The sequence below is a fragment of the Schistocerca gregaria genome, chromosome 1 (assembly GCF_023897955.1).
Source record: "Schistocerca gregaria isolate iqSchGreg1 chromosome 1, iqSchGreg1.2, whole genome shotgun sequence".
NCBI classification, from domain to species: Eukaryota; Metazoa; Arthropoda; class Insecta; order Orthoptera; family Acrididae; genus Schistocerca; species Schistocerca gregaria.
Window position 1 is genome coordinate 471,096,932 of NC_064920.1, and position 19,844 is coordinate 471,116,775.

General features: G+C 35.2%; 1 protein-coding gene across 6 annotated transcripts in view; it reads left to right on the plus strand.

Annotated features, from left to right (window-relative positions):
- Positions 1 to 19,844, plus strand: part of LOC126353114 (syntaxin-1A) — a 332,123-nt gene that overhangs the window by 254,241 nt on the left and 58,038 nt on the right. For 4 of the 6 annotated variants that reach the window (XM_050002740.1, XM_050002739.1, XM_050002743.1 and 1 more), the window contains one exon: positions 1,761 to 11,693. The exons of the other annotated variants lie outside the window; for them this stretch is intronic. In XM_050002740.1, coding sequence (XP_049858697.1) covers positions 1,761 to 1,838 — 78 coding nt within the window. In that variant the 3' untranslated portion in view covers positions 1,839 to 11,693. Of the gene's footprint in view, positions 1 to 1,760; positions 11,694 to 19,844 lie in introns of those variants that run through there. 6 annotated transcript variants of the gene reach the window in all.

The following is a 19,844-nucleotide window of genomic DNA, read 5'->3' on the forward strand; positions in this document are numbered from 1 at the left end:
TGATTTATTAGCATATATCACATAAAAACTGGCAAGATAATATTACTATAAACTCAGTGAATAAATATTAACTGGCTATGAACAGAAAATTCAGACCTATTTGATATCTTGTGAACAATTCTTAGTTCAAAACATAGTCCAAAAGATGGTTTTACCTGATGTAGTGCAAGATTCATTATTTAAGAGTACCTGCAAGGACATCATGATTCATCAGTAGTGCATACTTCTGAAAGATTGCACTGATAAAATAGTAATTTCGGTGTCACCTGGTGAGGTCTAGTTCTTTCGCCATATACTTATTTACATTGGTGACTTTATCTATAATTTGTTGTCATATTTTGATATATTCAGGTGTCAGAACCTGGTGTTTCAAGCTAATGAACGTTTTTTGTAATTCTATGTACAAAAAATGCAGAAACGGTATGTTGTTCATGTTTTACCCACGGTTGTGTTGTTACTCTGGTCAAGTGTAAAATATTTGCCAGTGGCAAGATAAGTCTTAGAACTGAACACAAACCTCTTTTTCAAATGATGTATATAGCTTCCATGTCTGCATTTTTAAACTCAGTGTTGAAAAATACTACTGTAGATCAAAGTAACATAAACTAGCATTTATCAAAACCCACATAGTATTTTATACTTAAATTCAGTAGTTATTTCAATTTTGTTTTCTTAATGCTGTGGATATTTCACTACTTCTCAGTAGAACAATTAAGTTTTTTTCTTTTTATTTCATCTACCCAAATCTATCTGTATTCAGTTACCTCTGATCTTATAAAAACGATACATGCCTGTTAAGTTATTCATTCATTCTTTCTGGAATCATATATTTTGATAGGGGCAATTGATTAACTCATCTGCCACAATAATATTCATTTCCTTGTTTGCTATGTATCATTCAGTCAGGTAGCATTACTCTTCCAAATGAATTGGTGTGAAAACCGTGCTTGGATTACACTACATTATGGTCTAAATATAGCACTAAACCTGTGAGATTGGGCCTGAATATTTACAGATGTTTTTGAGCTCTAGATCAATCTCTTGTTTTTTTTTTTTTTTAATGTGTTCTGTTCTTTTACAATGTGTTTATTGCAGTTCATCAGCCACAGTGCTCTAGAGAGCTACCACCATGTGTGTTACTTCTTCATAATACATATTCTGAATACTTCTCAATTGTTTGCATTTTAGTTCTAGTTGTGAGTTGTGCATATTGAGCTCTATTTCAAATTTTCCTTTGATATGTAAAATATGAAATATTTCTTGAAATAAAAATTAAGTACTACTCACATAATTGAGAGTATTTTGCATCCAGTTGCATTTAATGCACTAATATTGCACCTTTTTATGCACTTCTAATTTAGACTAAAAGTAATGTAAGTCACAAAACATATTGCATTAGGAGGTCCCTTCTATAAGTAATTCCTTAGAGCATGAGTTAAGGGTTTTGTGGGTGGTGTGACAGTACTTCTAGTATTACAAAAATAAATTCATCGAAGTGTAAGAAAGTAGCTTTGCATTCACATGGCTTCCTGCTAGTGCAACAATTTGACAATAGTTTTTAGCTCTTAAGTACATTTTGATAGTCATTTTTTTAACCAACAACTGACAAATTTGTAGTTTTTAGTGACTAATTTCTCTACAGTACGGTATGTCACACCATTCATGTTTTGGCAAAAAAGGAGTTAAACTATTTGCATTATATTACCATTTTGCTTGAATGCTTCTTTTTAATTTACCCCATTTTTTTGTTTTGTTCACAGAAAAAGATCCTGTTAATAATCTGCCTCGTAGTAGTCGCCATCATTTTAATTATTATTTTGGCAGTCACTTTGAGCTGAATGCCTGGTGAAATAGTTACCTAAGACTCGCTTGCGTTAACCCCACGTCCCTAAAGTCTGTTGTGCCTGAAAATCTGTTAAGGGAGAGCATTTGTAAACAATGTTACAGTGCAGGAATCAGTTTCATAAAGTATTAGTTTTGGTAGGTATTTACAACATTTTGCACTGGGAAGTCTTGAAGTGAGATGACATCTGCTGGCTTTGCGAGGAAACGTAAGCGCAAACTCTACCTTACATGCTCGGGTGTGTGTGTTTTCTGTCCCTTGTTTGGATTACTGATGAAATGTTCAGGACATTGTGTAATTAATGTATAGTAGTAAATTAGTTAAAATGAGAGTAAATTATGATATTTTCATTACAACAACAATAATTTTGTAATATATAATTTGAAAATGTTGATAGCAATATGAAAAAGTGTGATAAATATTTGAATATTCTTGCTTTGAAAGCAGATGATTGTAATAATACAGAATACTTCTTATAGCTGGCAGTTCATATGGTGGGCTAATAAATCCAGTTTTATGATATTTGTTAAAAAGGCAGTGTTGGAAATAATTATGTTTAAAACTTGGATGTTGAAATGTAATCATGTTTCATTATACTTGCTGCTGCTCAATAGCATAAATAATAATGAAGTTCCTATTGTTTTATGCCTCCTGTAAATTTATCAAGTTATTCATACTATTTAAAACCTGTCAGTTCTCTGTCAACTAGATGGGTAATACCTTTTTCTCCATAATTGGCTTTCTGGGGAAGTCTGAACATGTTTGTACAGTTTTAAAGAAAAGAATAAAATGCCTAATTATTCACTAGTTACATTGAAAACCGCAATGCCTTTTTTTGACATTATTCTGTATTGTGTTATGTATAATTAAAATACAAAACATTCATTAAAAATGTAGTTTCGAAGTTGCTTCTACCTTATTAGTTTAGCAATATAAAACAACAAATCATTAATGTAACAGTCTGCTGCCATAGCATGGTGGTGAGGCAACTAGAAGTACTAGTACCACTACTGCTGCATGGCAGTGAGGAGTTTTTCATCTCATTTCTATCACATGAAACTGCCTGGAGTACCTCTTTTATAAAAATAAAACTAATTACATAGAGATATTTTCTGATGCATGTAGTAGAATTCTTAAAATGCCTTTTTGCATTATATTTAAGTCACAGCATAGTAGAGAAAAGTTAACAGAAGTATTGACAGCATTTTTCTAAGCATTTAAAATATTTTAATTATTTTTACAGTCAAGTTGCATTTTATAAAAATTAGATGCTTTATTTATATTTCAATATTTCTATATAATTACTTTGTATTTTTTTATGAAGAATTCATCTTGATTACTGTCCCATAGGAATAATTTCTTCACTTGACAAGCTTTCCTGGTAGTGCATTGTTTTTTGAATCTCATAAAATGTGTTAATCAAAATTAAACAATGTCAGATGTGTCATCAGTTGTGGCTGGGAGGATAATGTGCAAGCTCATATGCAGACTGGAATGGTAAAATAGTATCACATTGGAAATATATACTTCTTTCCAACCATGATAAAATATCACCAAATGCAAATACTCTTGGATGTTTCTAGGTTTTAACTTAGTTAAAATTTCACTTGTATTGTAGTTGCAGTATGATGTGCAGGGAAAGTATTAGTCACTAACAGAAAGGTTAAAATTTAAAAGTTGTCAATAAGCAGTGCCTTCTTTCCTTAAATTTTTTTATAATACACAGGACATTATTTTTGTATTTCATACTAAGATTTCTTAATATAGTGTAATGAATTTCATGAATGACAATAAATAGTAAACTGCATAACTAAATTATTTTGAATAACTTTTTTCAAAGTGGTCAAGACTTCATCATGAGCCCAGCAGAGTAAAAATATCAACCAAGGAGTAATTAAATACAGAAAATGTGAAGTCCTTCTTAAATTCTTTCTCAACCCCCCCTCCCCTATTTTTGCTCTCTGCCCTCTCCTGTCCTATTTACTCAGTGTGCCCCAAATAAGAAGTATTAAATGTAAAATGACTTCAGGCACTTTATCTAGATTAGTTCCATGTGTTGCATTTAGAACATGGGCTAGAAAATGTATCTCCTAGCAGCCCTTGTGAGTGAGTAAAAAACCATGTGAAATTAATTTTCCTCAATGTTACTTTCTTATGACACATGTAAGCTGTATTCTCTTTGTTGCAAACTATGATCAGATGTGACCCATATTGCTTTCAGGGTAATGAGACTCCCAGTCACGAATTATCTGTTTTCTCATTGTTAAAGTGATACCATGTTATTGTAGCCCACTTCTGCACTAAACGTTTTAAATATTTCCTTCTGCAAGTTTCTTGCTCTGGACAATGCAAAAAAGGTGGTGCAGTTTCTTTATAAGTCCTCTAGAGCTCCTTGATTTTCATTAACAGCTTTACATATATTCATCTCTGTTTTGCCTGTGAACAATATTAAAGTATACAATGGTAATGTGCTTTGTCTTCTAATTTTTATTTAATTAGAAATGTACACACATGGAACTACCATATACTTAGGTTCATTACTGAATGACATGTCAAACTGAATGAACAGCCTTACGAACAGGGTATTGAATCAAAACAGTTTCTTTGTGTCTCAACATTTCCTGAAACTTGCTCCTGCCGATGGAACAAAATTCCACAAATTTCAGAACTAAGACAATTCATTAATGAAATTTTTTTTCTTAAACAATAAATGTTGCCCTTATTGGCAGAAAATGGTGCAATCAATACAGCCACTGACATAAAAGTACCAAGAATGATCATGGAATGGCAGTGAAACTAGACACACACATGGGAAGGATAGCAGTTCCCTGGTTTTCCTAATTGCATGAGACTCTTCCCCTAATGGTTAATTTACTTGCACATCCTTCCCCAATCCAACTTTGTGTAATGAATATGATTCTCTATTCATGTAATGTCCCTCTTGCAGTCATTAAGGCGATAAACTAGTCTTTCATACTACTGTTTTCTGAGTAGAATGTTCCAACTTATATGGATGTATGGATAATTGTGTTTATTAATAATTAGTTCCTATTTCAAGCATGTAGTTATTTGCAGAACCACTACATCTCTATTCTGTCCCAGCAGAATAAAAATTCTGAGGAAGGAGGTAAACAGACCAAGTATGCCAATTTGTACATAAATAATTTTGTGTAATTACTCTTCTGTTAATTAAAATTGTACATCTGCTGCTCTCATGCTTCATTATTACATCCACACATTTGCAATTAACCGTCTTATCTTAAACCCTGTCATATCTTGCTTCTTTAGAATATCTCCACAAAAACAATCACAACTATGTTTTCTGATCCCATGCATAGTGCTATTATGCTCAATAATCTTATTTTTACTTTAATATTGTTACATTTTTTCTACTTTAAATACTTCTGGAACTGGTACTTTTTTAACTTCCAAATTTCACCTGTTGACCTGCCGCCACAATCACAACTGCAGATAGATGGACAGAGTTAATATACAATCTTTCTAGTGAATTTTTTCAGTCTGCAGAAACTGAACAGAGGAGAAAAATTGATAATTTGCATGCTGCAATGACATTTTGTTTTGTGAAGCAGCTTGTGTGCAACCTGCTCTCTTAATTAGTCACTGAGGTAGACAAGCATTAGAGGTGGTCTGAAACCTCTGAAGACAAGAATTGAAACAATTGGCCGTAAGGGCAAAGAAAAGAGACATGGGTATATGATAACTGGGAGCCACATTAAGATACCTTGTAGTTAAAGATCGTGTGAGGAGCCGCAGTGGAGAAGTAAGGAAATGTTACTAACAGTTCACACTCAAGGTTAACATAAAAGATTTTATAGAAGAAACCAGAAGCTGCTAATGTTTGCACTGCCACCTTGGGACAATGTTCTTTTATTTGACAATACATACTATTACAATTGGTTAAGATGACCCAGCAAAAGCAGCAATAATTAGCTTCTTGAACAGTAATTATGGAAATGATCTTCATGAATGTGGTGCAAAACTCAAGAAATTTAGTCCAAAATGTGATTGAATATCAGTTGTGTATACTTTTCATCCTCTGGCTGTTAACACATTTCTCATGAGAACTTGGCTCCAGTATTTTGGAATTTGATACTATATCATTGTCTCCCTATTATGAAAGCGAGCAATGGGGTTAAGTAATAGGACAGGGATTTGAAACATATAGTTTCCCAATTATCCATGCAGACAACCAGATTTAAATTTCAAAGCAAATCAGTTCACTAGAACAACAGGGAGTTTCCTTAAAAAAAATTCAAAGGCAGTTTTTCTGCTGCAGCTTTGTCCAATCCAACCTTTGGCTCTATTTCTTAAAGGCTTGTTGTTGTTGATGTAGTAAATGCTACACTTTTTTCTAGTTATCAACAGTAGTTTCAGGTCGTCATTAAAACAGCCTCTGATATGAGATGAATGTCTTCAGGGTGTGTACAGAAAGCAGAACAACCGTTTCAGATGTTTTCCATGCTATCAAAAGGTGTATTTAAGATGATGTGCATTTAAAGTCTTGTAACAAATCTGTCATATTTTCTGTTTATCCTCTTAGTGAATAATGTCTACAGTGATGCATATGCCTTATTTGATAGGTAATTTGACAAGATACCTAAGTAAACAAAATGTATTAGATATTTTGAAAGCAAGGCATAATTTTTAGAATGTAGGGGTGTACTTAAATGGAGGTACTTAAGTTATTGTGCCATACAGTGATGTTTGTTGTTGAACACCAACCGAAACACGAAGAATAGAATTTTGCCTAATTGGCTTTGTAACAAATCCAGTCACTTTGGCACTGTTCACATACATTTTGCTTCGTTCTCTGTTGTATCTCCTTTGTTATAGAGAAACTAACACTGGCATAGGAGTAGTCCTAATCAAATTTGCATTTACACATTTCTGTGAGCCTCTTTCTTTTGTTGTGTTTTTTAAATTTCCACCTGGTCATTCACATTTGTTTTTCCATTTTTTGTCTGCAATAGTTAATGCTGATGTTACGATGGTAAATCTGGAAAAAATGAAACTTCTTTCCGCCAGTTCATGTTCGTGTTCTGGCACTAACACACTCATCAGTGTGTTGTTAAACCATACTCTTCCTTTGTCTTTTTACAATAATTAATGATTATTGATTGATAAATGCATTCTGTACTTCACAGTGCATTCTGTGATTTTCTCTCTAACTTAAGACATTTCAGTTTTTATGTTACATATTGTGTTGTTGTTCATATGCAAGTATATTGGCTGTGTGTGTTAAAAATTTTGTCTACTGGGGCACAAATTTTATCTGTAATACAAGTGGTCCTTTGGAAAGCAATGAGAGGGTTGAAACATGTTACTGTTCTGTTGTAGAGTCTTGATTGTCCTGAGCTGTCACAGGTACTCGTTGTTCAAATCTTTTCATAAATATTACCACATGTAATTGTAATATAATTGGATAATTTAAAAATTGACTCAACAAGCGGTGGCAGGATCAACGATTCTTCTGGAAGAAAGGTTGAAGGAGACTGAAGATGGCTGGAGGAACACACACACACACACACACACACATATTCTACAGTCACTAGATTTAAATTTAGTTTTAAAGGCCTTTCCAAGGACTCGAGGATTGACAATGTATGTGGTAGGGAAGAAAAGGGGAGAGCACCAAATGTTAGGTCACTAGTGTGGAAAATGGAAGGGTGATGGGCACCAAATTCTCAATTTTGTGAGAAAATATTCTCGATAAAGGCCTGCTGTGTGAGCTGAAATGCCAGTCCTTGAGAGGCATGGATGTCAAAAAAAAAAGGTATAGATGATTGAGAGACTGAGAAGTAAAGAGAGTTATTTACTAGTGGAAGACCTTCTGAATGAATACATGCAATCCTTCCCCAGCAGTTTTAATACATTTGCTGAGCTTTACTCTTTCTTTCTCTGAACATTGGTTTTGAACCGCTGTTGGTTCCTATATTTTATTCAAACTGCTTTCACGTGGTTATATGTCTGCCAGATTTTTATGATTGGGCAAATTTCTATGTGATTTGTGTACATAAGTGTCCAGAGGTCTGTTAACTTCCAGTGGTGGTGGTGACAAAAGTACTTAATTCAAAAACAGAGTCTTCTCTTACAGCCTCAATGAAAGTTGTCTAAGTAGCCAAATAACACATCATACCGAAATCACCAGGATAATTGACATATTATATAGTTTTACTAGAATAGATAGGTACCTTATTAGGAGACAGTTTTTTTTATTTCCAAATTAATCTTTCTGGTGAATAACTAGACAATATAAACTTGTGAATGGACTGTTAAGACATTTTGACACTTATGATAAATGTCTGATTAAAATAGCTGACAACAGTTTTAAAGGAAAGGAAACAAACTTAAAGAAAAGTGATGCTTAAATGGCACTTTAAAGAAACATATTTTGCATTATAAACATGGGACAAAGGCAGTGAAGTTGAACAGTTCACCTGTTTGTATAACCTCAAGCCAGAGCAACTACAGAAAGGGATCTTGTAAAATATGCTACTCACTGTTGTCAGGAAACTCATCACCATAGGAGCTAAATTGCATTATTTTACAAACCTGAAATATCACTCATGTCAGTGAAGTCATCATAAGGTTGGGAAACCCTAAAAGACTTAATCATTCAGCTTGCTGTTGACTTTGAAACATGAAATAAGCAAAAGTTTTTCTACATCCAGCAAATGTAATTCAAATACCATATATTCTAAAATATAATCACTCTTATCAGTAAGGTAATTTTGACTGGACTCAAGTGCAATAATATAAAGCATGTAAATGAGGAAGACGAAAATTATTGTGTTGAATGAAAATGAAAAATCAATGGGACCAAATGCTTTCATGTTGAATTTCTGAGATGTGAAACAGTGGACGGAGTATATCTGAATGACAGTAATGTTAGTCAACAAACAGTAAATTTTAGTAAGTCATTGTTTACATACGCTTGCCCAGCTTCCTCAGCTTGATTGTCAGTGTGGGATGAATGATACTGTTCTCAAACTGGTGATGGGAAATGAGGGTATCTTGACTCTCGAAAGCTTAAATCCTCTTCGCACAAAGTATGCTTCTTTTTACCCTCTGAAAGATAAAGTGCTTCTTGTGTGACAATTATTGACATGCTGAAAGCAACAGGTTTTGAATTCCTCTCCACCATGGCCATAAGCTGCATGACAAATAAGGGTTTTTGAGTTCCATTCAGAGTGAACAGTGTATGTGCAAGCTGTATGTATTTGCAGCACCAGAGAGTGAATGAGGAGGAAATCAAATTGCATAACTTTATCCTAGGGTGATCATGTGATGGTCATGAATCACAAAGATATATACTGATTAATGAGTGTTGCCATGAGTGAGAGATCAGCATGCAAGATTGTTGGTGTGAATTTGTAAATATTGAGTCTTAATGACAGTGGAAAATCTGGAAGGAAGATCTGATAGCTTCATGGGACTGAATGAGAAGCTACTTCAGGAAATAAATGGTGAAATTGCAGTACAAGCTGCTGAAAAGAAATAAAATGTATAGGTGTTTCATCATTTTATTGAATACAGTGTTTTAATACATGGTGGTGGCTACCTAGAGGTGGTAATGAGCATTTGTGTGCATCACAGTAAATAAATTGCAATGTTTTTGGGAACACAAACTTATTTTTTTGTGTTACAGATGATGATTTACACAGTAATGTAAGCACATTGTTTTCATGGAGAGTTGTGTTTGTAAACAATGCACTGTTTGTGTCTTATTGGCTAAATTTCATTTATGAAGACATACTTGACCTTTATGAGCTCATACAACATATAAGATAATTTGACAGGGCAGTAACACATGCATTTATTAAGTGAAAATAATAAACCTCATTTGTTTCTAAAGATCAGTTAAACCAAAATTGGTTCTTTGTCATTTTTGTAAATAATTGAGTTTGTAACAATTAATTTACATCTGATGCCAAAGCAGATGTTCCTTGCATGCCGCAGCATACCAATTGGAGCTGTGTTGAGAGGAGATAAATATCTTTCACAGCCAGAATATTTAAATTCCCTGCAATATTTTTTTTATATAAGTACATCCTCAGGAGGGTGCAGCACATCTTGCTTTCTTCTGAGATGCTTCAAAATTCTGAAGTGCTTGCCCCATTTTATTCAGACTTTAGAGGAAGAAACCAAAGTGAAACATCATGATTGACAAGCGCTTCATGGTTTGAAAACTGTTAGTATAAACAAATGTAGCTTCTCATAGTAGTCTTGAGGCATTTATTTTAATTTTTTTAACTCATTCGTTCACTTTAAAGTAAAGGTATTATTTTTGTCTAGGGATAGTGACTAAAAAAGTTATTGTAGTGAACTTCATTCAGAATGGGAAGATGATGATGACTGACTGCACATTGGGATACAATAACTGAATGTGTATGTGGGGGGGGATTTATGATGGAACTCTTCGTCAGGTGAACTCGAGCTACTGTCCTTTCTTCCATAAACTTGTTGACAAGTGTCTCTTACCAACAGAATGTATTAAATTTATGTAAGAGTGGACTTTCAATTTGTAAGAAGCCTTCCATTATATGAAGCTATGCATGAATTATCCTCCCAGATGTAGAGATTGTTAGAATTATTTCCTTTACTGTGTATAGAGTGTCTCTTTATGTGTCTTTTTAACAATATTATTATTATTATTATTATTATTATTATTATCATCATCATCATCCATCATCATCATTGTAATGGAAATATGTGAATGAAAGATAGCTAATGATTTGAGGACAAACTACTACTTCTTAATATGGAGAAAATACAGAAGCAAATTGGCACATAAAGCTAGTAGTTTTTAACAAATGTACCTGAGGGCGCGCGCACACACACACACACACACACACACACACACACACACACACACACACACACACACACGCACGCACACACGTATTTTACCCCTCCCCTCCAATGATTGTTGGTGGAGAATCCCTCAGTTTTTATGAGCCTCTTTTGGTCCAGTGAGTTTTCTGTGCTTCAATTAGCGATTATTCGTCATGCTATTATTTGCAACAATTTTCAGAAAGTATTGTCTTTGATCTTTTCGCAGATACTCTTATCTGTGCTCACCTTATTCCAGCAATTTTTTTGTAACTTCAGAGGTAAAAACCTAGTGCAGAAATTCACAGGTCATATTGAAAAATTAGAACTGTCAGAAAAATATGTAGTAAATACATACTAATTGTTGAGAAATAAGTGTGAATTACTTTTTAGAAATAAATAAATAAAGGTAGGAATAAATCAGTTATCCATTTTGTGTTTCTCAAGTACACTGTTTAGCATAGTCGCAGTTTATGTACTGCACAGTTTGCTTCAAATTTTCTTTTTCTTTTGGTCTTTTTGTTATTTTTTAATGCATGATTTTAACTGAATATTAAATTTTTCACAGTTTCATTGTTGTGTAAAAATTTGTTATGAATTATAACAAATAATATTAATATTACATGATGTTGATGATAAAACTTTAATGTGATATTGTTGCTATAAAAGTTATGTGTGATGGGGGAGGGGGGAATTGTTTTAAATAATACTTTAAACACCTTCCTTGCTATATTAAGGCTTCCCAGAGCAAATGCATTTCTACATGCTCCTTGTAATACAAGAAATCTGCACGTACTTACTAATTCCTGTGTCCTAAATATTTCGGACAGTATGCCTAGTTTGTATTAAGCATTTTACATTTAATGTAATACTTCTATAATTCAGTGCAATACTCAAGATTTGAATATTTTAAAGAAAGTCACTATTGTTTGTGATAGCCATTTAATGTATGTTACCAGCATCACAGGTGCAAAAAAAAAAAAAAAAAAATTGAAAATTGAAGCATCATGTTCGTGTATTTTTCTTTTGCTACAAAGGTGAAAGTATCTGTAATGTTAAGATCTGGCACAGTATGTGATTGTATGCATATGGAATTGCATGCACAGATGTTTCTGTAAAATGTTTGACACTTTATTTTTAATACAATTTCAAAAAAGCAATTCAGAGCTGCAGTTAACATTACTGCCAATCATATTACATATCTTAATTAGCTAAGGTGTCATTTTGAAGTAAATATAAGATTTCGTTCATATAAAATTGTATCTTATTTTGCCAGGACCTTTCTTTATGTAACATGTCTACATTGCACAAAAAATAATCATTGATTGTCACAGCATTATTTTTTTAAGACTTCTTAGTTAAAATTTTGGGATTCTTGGGCAGGGTTGAAGGGGGGCGCATCAATTGCAGAAAATTAAAGGAGTTGTTGAGAACGAAAATGACATACTGAACTGTTATCGTTGAAAGCAATAATTAATTTTGTAACAAGTTGGCTGGACAAAGATGTAAGAGGGTGTACTACAACAAACTGTGTCAGCAGTGTTGAGTGTTAAATTGCAATACTTCAGTTTAATCACACTCTTAGTCATCTTAAAAACTATGCTGTTATTTAATAAATTTTTGTTATTTTGTGCCAAGTCTTAAGAGATCCAGATTTCTGCATATTTCATTGAGTACATTCTCAAAGGAAATGTTAAGGGGATTACTACAAACTGAATCAAATCCTCAAAGTGCACGTGCATGCGTTTGTCACTTTATACACCTAACCAATAATTGTTTGCAATAAAACAACATATTTACTGAGCAAGTAGCATTTTGAAGATACATAGTTAATTCACTGTTTGTTTCATAGCTTATTACAGATGGACAATGTAACAAGAGAGTACAGATAGTCATGTGGATAAGCACTCATCAGTATTATTCAACTTTCCAGTTTGTCTGCTGCCGATGTAATCTGTCTTTTATTAACAGTGCTGTACCCCTACTGAATTACAGGAATTCACCTCATTCAGGTGTGTCCTTCTGTACTACCCACATATCATTTTATCTGTCACTCTCTCTCACTCACTCACTCTCTCTCTCTCTCACTCACTCTCTCTCTCACTCTCTCTCTCTCTCTCTCACTCTCTCTCACTCTCTCTCTCTCTCTCTCTCTCTCTCTCTCTCTCTCTCTCTCTCTCTCTCTCTCTCTCACTGAATATAACAACTTGCCTCATACCCCACCACCATTTTTTTTTTTAGATTTAGAATTAATTATTCTGCTGTAATTCACTTTTATGGCAAAATAAGATGTGAACTGCTAATTAATAAAGGAAATAAATTTCTTTATTTTTTGTGTTATTTCGGCTACTGTCATCATAAGATCAAAACTTGGAACCAAGGTTCTCTGTCAGTATCAAAAACCTATGGGGCATAGGTTTATGTTACACAGACATAGTAAATTACGAAATATTTCAAATTATGCAGGTGATTTTGTTCACAAAAGGTGAACTGGCAATGTTTGACGTGAAGGTTAACAATACTTATGGAAACATTTGTCGTGCATTTCCAGTTTTTTTCAGTTTCTCATTTGTGTATGCAGCATTATTGCTGTATTTGCTTGACAGACTATGATAATAGTTATAAACACCAAATGTAGTATAACTCAGGCTAAAGAAAGTTGAAAAATAATTCAAAATGTGTATGTGTGAAACAGTGCTTTGGATTGTGGGCAGAACAGCATTATAATAATATTTGTTGTTGTGAAATTTGACAAACATATCTGCATTGGTGTTCAGAAGATATCTGGTGTACAGCAAGGCTGATAAATACATTCTACACAGTGCTTGAATTTTGTGCATCTAAAAATAGTCTCTGATGGTGGTGGGGATGATGATAATGATGTAAGTAAACCACAAGAAAATTGTATTTTCTAGATGCTTTCCCTTCTTGGTTCTGAATGTATAGTTTCTTTCATATTATGTGTAAGTGTGTGTATTTATTTTATTCATTGTTTCTACTGATAATATATATTTGTTACTCTGATCATGTGCAATACAGATGTTATGTATATATAATATTTGCATTACATTTTAATTTTGCTTCCTTCATCATTTGCTTAGTTTTAGTTAGTGTGTGTATCTGTTTGTTTATTCCCATGTAGTGTATTGATTTTATTGCAGTGTTGCATTTCGCATGGTAAGTAGCCAGTATAAACAATTGAACACAGTGTACAGAAAATGACAGACAAATATATTCCATTGTGATTGCTTTTCATGTATTTCTTTGCCCTCAGAGTAAGGACACATCCAGCATGTCGAAATACGAAAAACACAGTAATTAAATTAGAGTGTGTGTGTGTGTGTGTGTGTGTGTGTGTGTGTGTGTGTGTGTGTGTGTGTGTTTGATAGATGGATTAATCACGTGAATATATTGTTGAACAGAAATTGAGGCACCAAATGAAGTTGACTGGGATTTATTGGCAGTAGCATAAGTACAAAACACTTAAATATTTTATGTGATTGAAGTATGTAACTGATGAGTGGGAGAGTATGCTGTACCCAATTTTTTGAGTTTGCATTTCATTGTGATTGTATTGCCATGTGCTCACAGTAGTGTAAAACGCTGATGTGTATTCATTTGTTCTAATTATATGGCCCTGATATTTTTGTGTTTAACATGTTAAATGATGTGCAAGTAGCCTAATAGTGTTTGGGTGCCATTAATTTCATTTTTTGTTTTATGAGTTGCAAACTGCCCTAGCTTTTTAATGCTGTCTTTAATCATCAAACTATGTGTTTGAAAGCTGTGGAAGCAGGTGAGAATGCAAATTGCTCAGTAAAACATTTGATGATGATGATGACGAAAGAAATTACGCAGAAAATGTGTAAAGAGAATTTGTGGAGGTTTGCAGAATAAAGGATAAATGACTCAGGGAACTTCTTCAGAAAGAAATTGGCAGAAAATACTCAAGATTCCAGGTTTGAGTCAGTCTGGTACATCTTTTAACACACTGTTTATTATGTCTAGAATTTTTGTTTTTATTGCAACTATGTTGTAGAGAACTAACTTTTTAGTTTAAAGTGATGCTTACCAGAAGTGTATAAACAATTGAGGAATTCATCAATAATCAGATGCAGTGAAAAGATAAACATTCATGTAGCAGTGACAGATACAGAGTGCAGATGTTGTTATTTAAAAGTCAAATCGGAAACACAAAACTAACCACACTATGTAGTTACTCGTATGTCTATCCAGTACACTACATAAAGTAGGAAGTTTCCATAAAGTCCTGTAGAAAACTTTACTCACCATATAGGGGAAATGCTGAGGCCTTTGTCAAAACACACACACACACACACACACACACACACACACACACACACACACACACACAACAAATGCAACTAGCACGTACATGACCACAGTCTCTGGTAGCTGAAGCCACACTATCAGCGGCAGTGCATGATGGAAGAGGCAACAGGGTGGGGGTAAGTAGTAGTCTGGGGCTGGGGCTGGGAGGGAGAGGGAGAGGGAGAGGTAGAGGAGGAGGGGGGGGGCTCCGAAGTGCTGCTGGGGAGTGTGCAGGGATGAGGTGGAGAGGGGGTATGGCAGGTAGTTGCAGTCAGGAGGTTAGACAGAGGGTGGGGGGAGGGTGTTAGTGGAAAAGGAGAGAAGTAAAAATACTGCGTGTGTTTGTGGAACAGAGCTATGTAGTGCCGGAATGGGAACAGGGAATGGGCTAGATGGGTGCAACAATGACTAACAAAGTTTGAGGCCAGGAGTGTTATAGGAACATATGATATATTGGAAGAAGAGCTCCTATATAATTACGAAAAGCTGGTGTCTGTCCACATGAATGACCACTGACAAGCTGTGGCCAAGAAACATCTTGACCACCCTGTTGCTGACCACACTGCTCAACACAGCATTCCTCATATCAGTGACTGCTTCACAGCCAGTGTCAAATGGATCCTTCTCACCGACATCAGCTCTCCGAATTGTGCAGATGGGAACTCTCCCTGCAAGATGTCCTACATTCCCATAACTCTCTTGGCCTCAACCTTCATTAGTTATTGTCCTCACATCTAGCGCCCCCCTCCTTCCCTGTTCCCATTCCAGCTCTACACATTTCTTTATCCTACACACACCCAGTCCTTTTACTTCTCTCCTTTTCCGCTACCCCCCCCCCCCCCCCCCCCCCCCCCCCGCTACCCCCCTCCCACACGTCTCCAATGGTCTCCATCTCACCACCTGACTGCACCTGGCTGCCCTACTCTCTCCACCTCATCCCTGCATGCGTCCCAGCAACACTTCGTCGCCCCCACTCCCACCCCACCCCACCCCTGCCCCTACCCTGCTATCCCTCCCTCTGAGCCCCAGTCTCTTCCATACCCCCCACCCAGTCGCAGTCGCCTCTCTCATCATGCACTGCTGCTGCTGCTGCTCATAATGTGGCTTCAACTGCTGCTCATAATGTGGCTTCAACTGCTGCTCATAATGTGGCTTCAACTGCTAGAGCTGCAGTCATCTCTGTGTTGTGTTGTGTTGTGTTGTGTTGTTGTGTTGTGTTGTGTTGTGTTGTGGGGTTGACCGAAAGCTTATTTTGTGACAGTCTTCTTGTTGTGCCTATCTGTGACTCGTCACAGCATATCCATTTTATTCTGTATCCTGAGTATTATGTTAGAATTAATACTTTTGGTTGGTTGATGAAAACAGTTGAGAAAACAAATGATACTGAAAAAATTTAAGTTATGCCATTTCAGCACTATTTCCAGTCTAGAACATATCATGATAAATCATTGTGATGGAAATACATCAAAATCTGTGCAGCATGTTATTCTTAAAAGTAAGGCTGGGGAATATATGTTGTCATTTGTGCACCACAGTTTAAAAACTAAAACGGTATGTGACTAAACAACCACTGTTTCTACAGTATATGTGGTACACCAGGTTCACATGAAATAGTAAGAGGCACTGAACATTGGACAGGCACATACCAGAGACAGGAAATTTTGTTTTCAGCCTGTTCCTCAATGCCCCTTCTATTTTTGAGAAGTTCTCTGTCTGCATATGCAGATATTATTTCATCCTTCATATTCCACTGCTATTAAACTGGGAACATAATGATTTCATAAGACTTCAGCAATGAATCAGGAAAAGAACTTTGAAGATAAGGGAATTTTAATGTACTATCATCTTCGTATTGAAGAAAACTGATAATTTGTTCATTAGAGATCACTCTGAAATCTGTGATAGGAATTGTCCTAGTTGTTTGGCAGTACTGGATACATAATTAGGAACAATTTCACTTCATCAGCTATTAGGAACTGGACAAAATGAATCTCTTTTTATTTATTAAAGAAAGGAAGGGGGTTGACTTTGCGTCAGTGTAGGAGGGAGAACATATCAAGATAATTTAATTACACCTTTTATTGACGCCTAGTACTCAAAATCGTCATATTTATTCATCTTGGACTTAATGATCAGGGAATATCTTAAGGAAAAATAGTAGCTGATCCAAAAGTTACAGAAAAAGTGAAGATGAAAAATTCATTGTAACTTAATAAAATAATGTTAAAGGAAGTGCACAAAAAGATATGAGACTTATTTACATAACAGAATAATTTACTGCCACAATAACAGTATATTTCATCAAACCACTTTCACACTGTTTCTTCACCGTTCCACTTTTGAACAGAGCATGGGAAAAAACACACAGTTAAATCTTTCCATATGAACTCTGATTGCTTTTATTTTATTACAATGAACATTTCTCCCTCTGCAGGTTGGTATTAACAAAATATTTTTTGATTTGAAGGAGAACATTGGAGATCGAATTTCATGAAAAGATACTGCTGCAACAAATAGCGCATTTGTTTCAATGATTGCTCTCCTGATTTTCTCACTATATCCATAACTAGCTCTCATCTATTTTGTGATAATACAAATAAGCTGCCCGGCTTTGAACTTTTTTGATGTTCTCCATCAGTGTTATCTGAGGAGGGTCTCATATTGTACTGCAGTGCTCAAGTGGAGGATGGACAAGTGCAGTGTAGGTAGTTTGTTTAGTAGATGTTGCACTGTCTGTCTTCTGCCAATAAAACATTCTTTGCCTTCTCCACTACATTATCTATGCAATCATTCCAATTTAAGTTGTTGCCGTAGTAACTGAAATTTAATGGATTCCTTTTAATACTCTTTGTGGATGACCTCACACATTCCATTATTAATGTCATTTGCTACTTTTCGTGCTGTACAAATATTGTCTAAATAATTTTCCAATTGATTTTCATCTTCTGACAATTTTACTAGATGGTAAATGGCAGCTTCTCCAAAGAATGAAATATGGCTGCTCAAATTGTCTTCTAAACTATTTATGTAGATAAGAAAAATCAGAGCACCTAGAACACTTCCTTGCAGAATGACAGCAATGTTTTACTCTAAGATTTTGTGAATTGTGACAGGGTGTATACGACCCGGGACAACTGGGAGATCCGGAAAAAAAACCAGGAACTTTTTTATCAGAGAGAAAACTGGGGAAAATCTGGGAATTTTTTAGAATTCCTGGAATTTTTCGTTGTTGGAGTTTTCAGTTAATTTTTTCTAATTTTGACTGTTAGGAACTGATACTCTTAACAAAGGATATTACTGAATCCCATTGCTGTAGAAAAATACTGCAGCAATAAAACATGAACTAGAGGGAAAAAACTTTAATTGCAAAGGAAATGTGCCTTATACAACAACAAAACACATTGCTCATACAGGCGTCTGTCAAAGGCTTTAGGGAGACCATGCAATGCTTCATAACAACAAATTGCCTGCAATGAGCATGACGTCACAACTGTATATATTTAGGCTCGTTTTAGCAGTTACGAGCAGGCTCATGCGCATGCGCAGTTGAGTCACAGATGAGTAGTACCATCTCCCGCTTCTGGCTACAGAAATGTGGTTATTGTCTGTGTAAGCAGTTGCAGCAAGCAGCTAGATGCAACTGGGAAAAATTTTACTCCTGCCCCCAACCTGCCAGATTCTGGCATATGTATCAGCCCCGGATCTATGTGGGGGGAGGGAGGCAATTAATATTCTTGAGGAAAAAACATTGTTTCACAAAGTGCCCAGCATCCAGCGCATGTTGGTCTATCAATTACTCATATGATTTTGATATACATCCCTTTGGGTTTTTGAACACATTCTAAGCCGATTTCAAAATGAATCGTATGTTGATTTTTGAATGTGTGCATAGTGTACATGATATCTACGTCGGGGGAATCCTCGCCATATCCAGAAATAAACTTTCCTGCAGGCAAAGGGGGATGGGACTGTAAGAGCTGAGCAGTTAAAGCCGAACGGGTGAATGCCAATTGCTGTCTGATTATGTGGTTGATTGGATTTGCGAATGACCAGCATTGTTATAATTACAAGCGAAATCGATAGATTCAGACTACCTGAGTGGGAATAAATGACTAACAGGAATAACAGGTAAGAAAGATTATGTATTATCTCCTCAGTGTATCCAAGAAAATGAAATTTTGACAAATTTTTTTGGTTCAATCACTACACTAGTAAGGGCCAGTTGCACAGTCCCCAGTTAGCAGTCACTTAAGATCAATTGTGGAAGTAGCATGGGAGATGCGTTGTACGAACATGTAAAAATGCCTAACCGGATAATAATTGCACAATAACTAAACCGGTGTTTCTGGCAGGGTTAGTGAAGTTGACTGGCGAATAACTTTAGACAGTGGCAGGAATAGTTCGGGAATTAGTGATGACAAGATGGTTTGTTGGAATGAGGGAGTAAAAGAAACAAGGGCATCACACAAATTATGGAAGAATATGAAGATTTCAAATTTATATAAAAATTTTATATTACTACATTTCAATCTCATGCTTGAGAAACTGGAGTGTGTGAAAGAAATGTGAAACTGACATAAAGCTTTTTGCTTGTAGTGGGCCTAATAGGCATTTGATATTTGTACTTTGTGATTTGTATTCTGTTGTGTTATAAAAATGACCATTTGTGCCAAAACAGCCTGGTTTATTTGATGTATGTTGCAATTGCTGCCATATTAGAAAAGCCTATTTTGTTTTATCCAGCAAACAGTTGCAAAATAGATGTAATCAGTTGGAGAAACCACACCAGTTTTGGGTACTATTTGTATGAACAGCT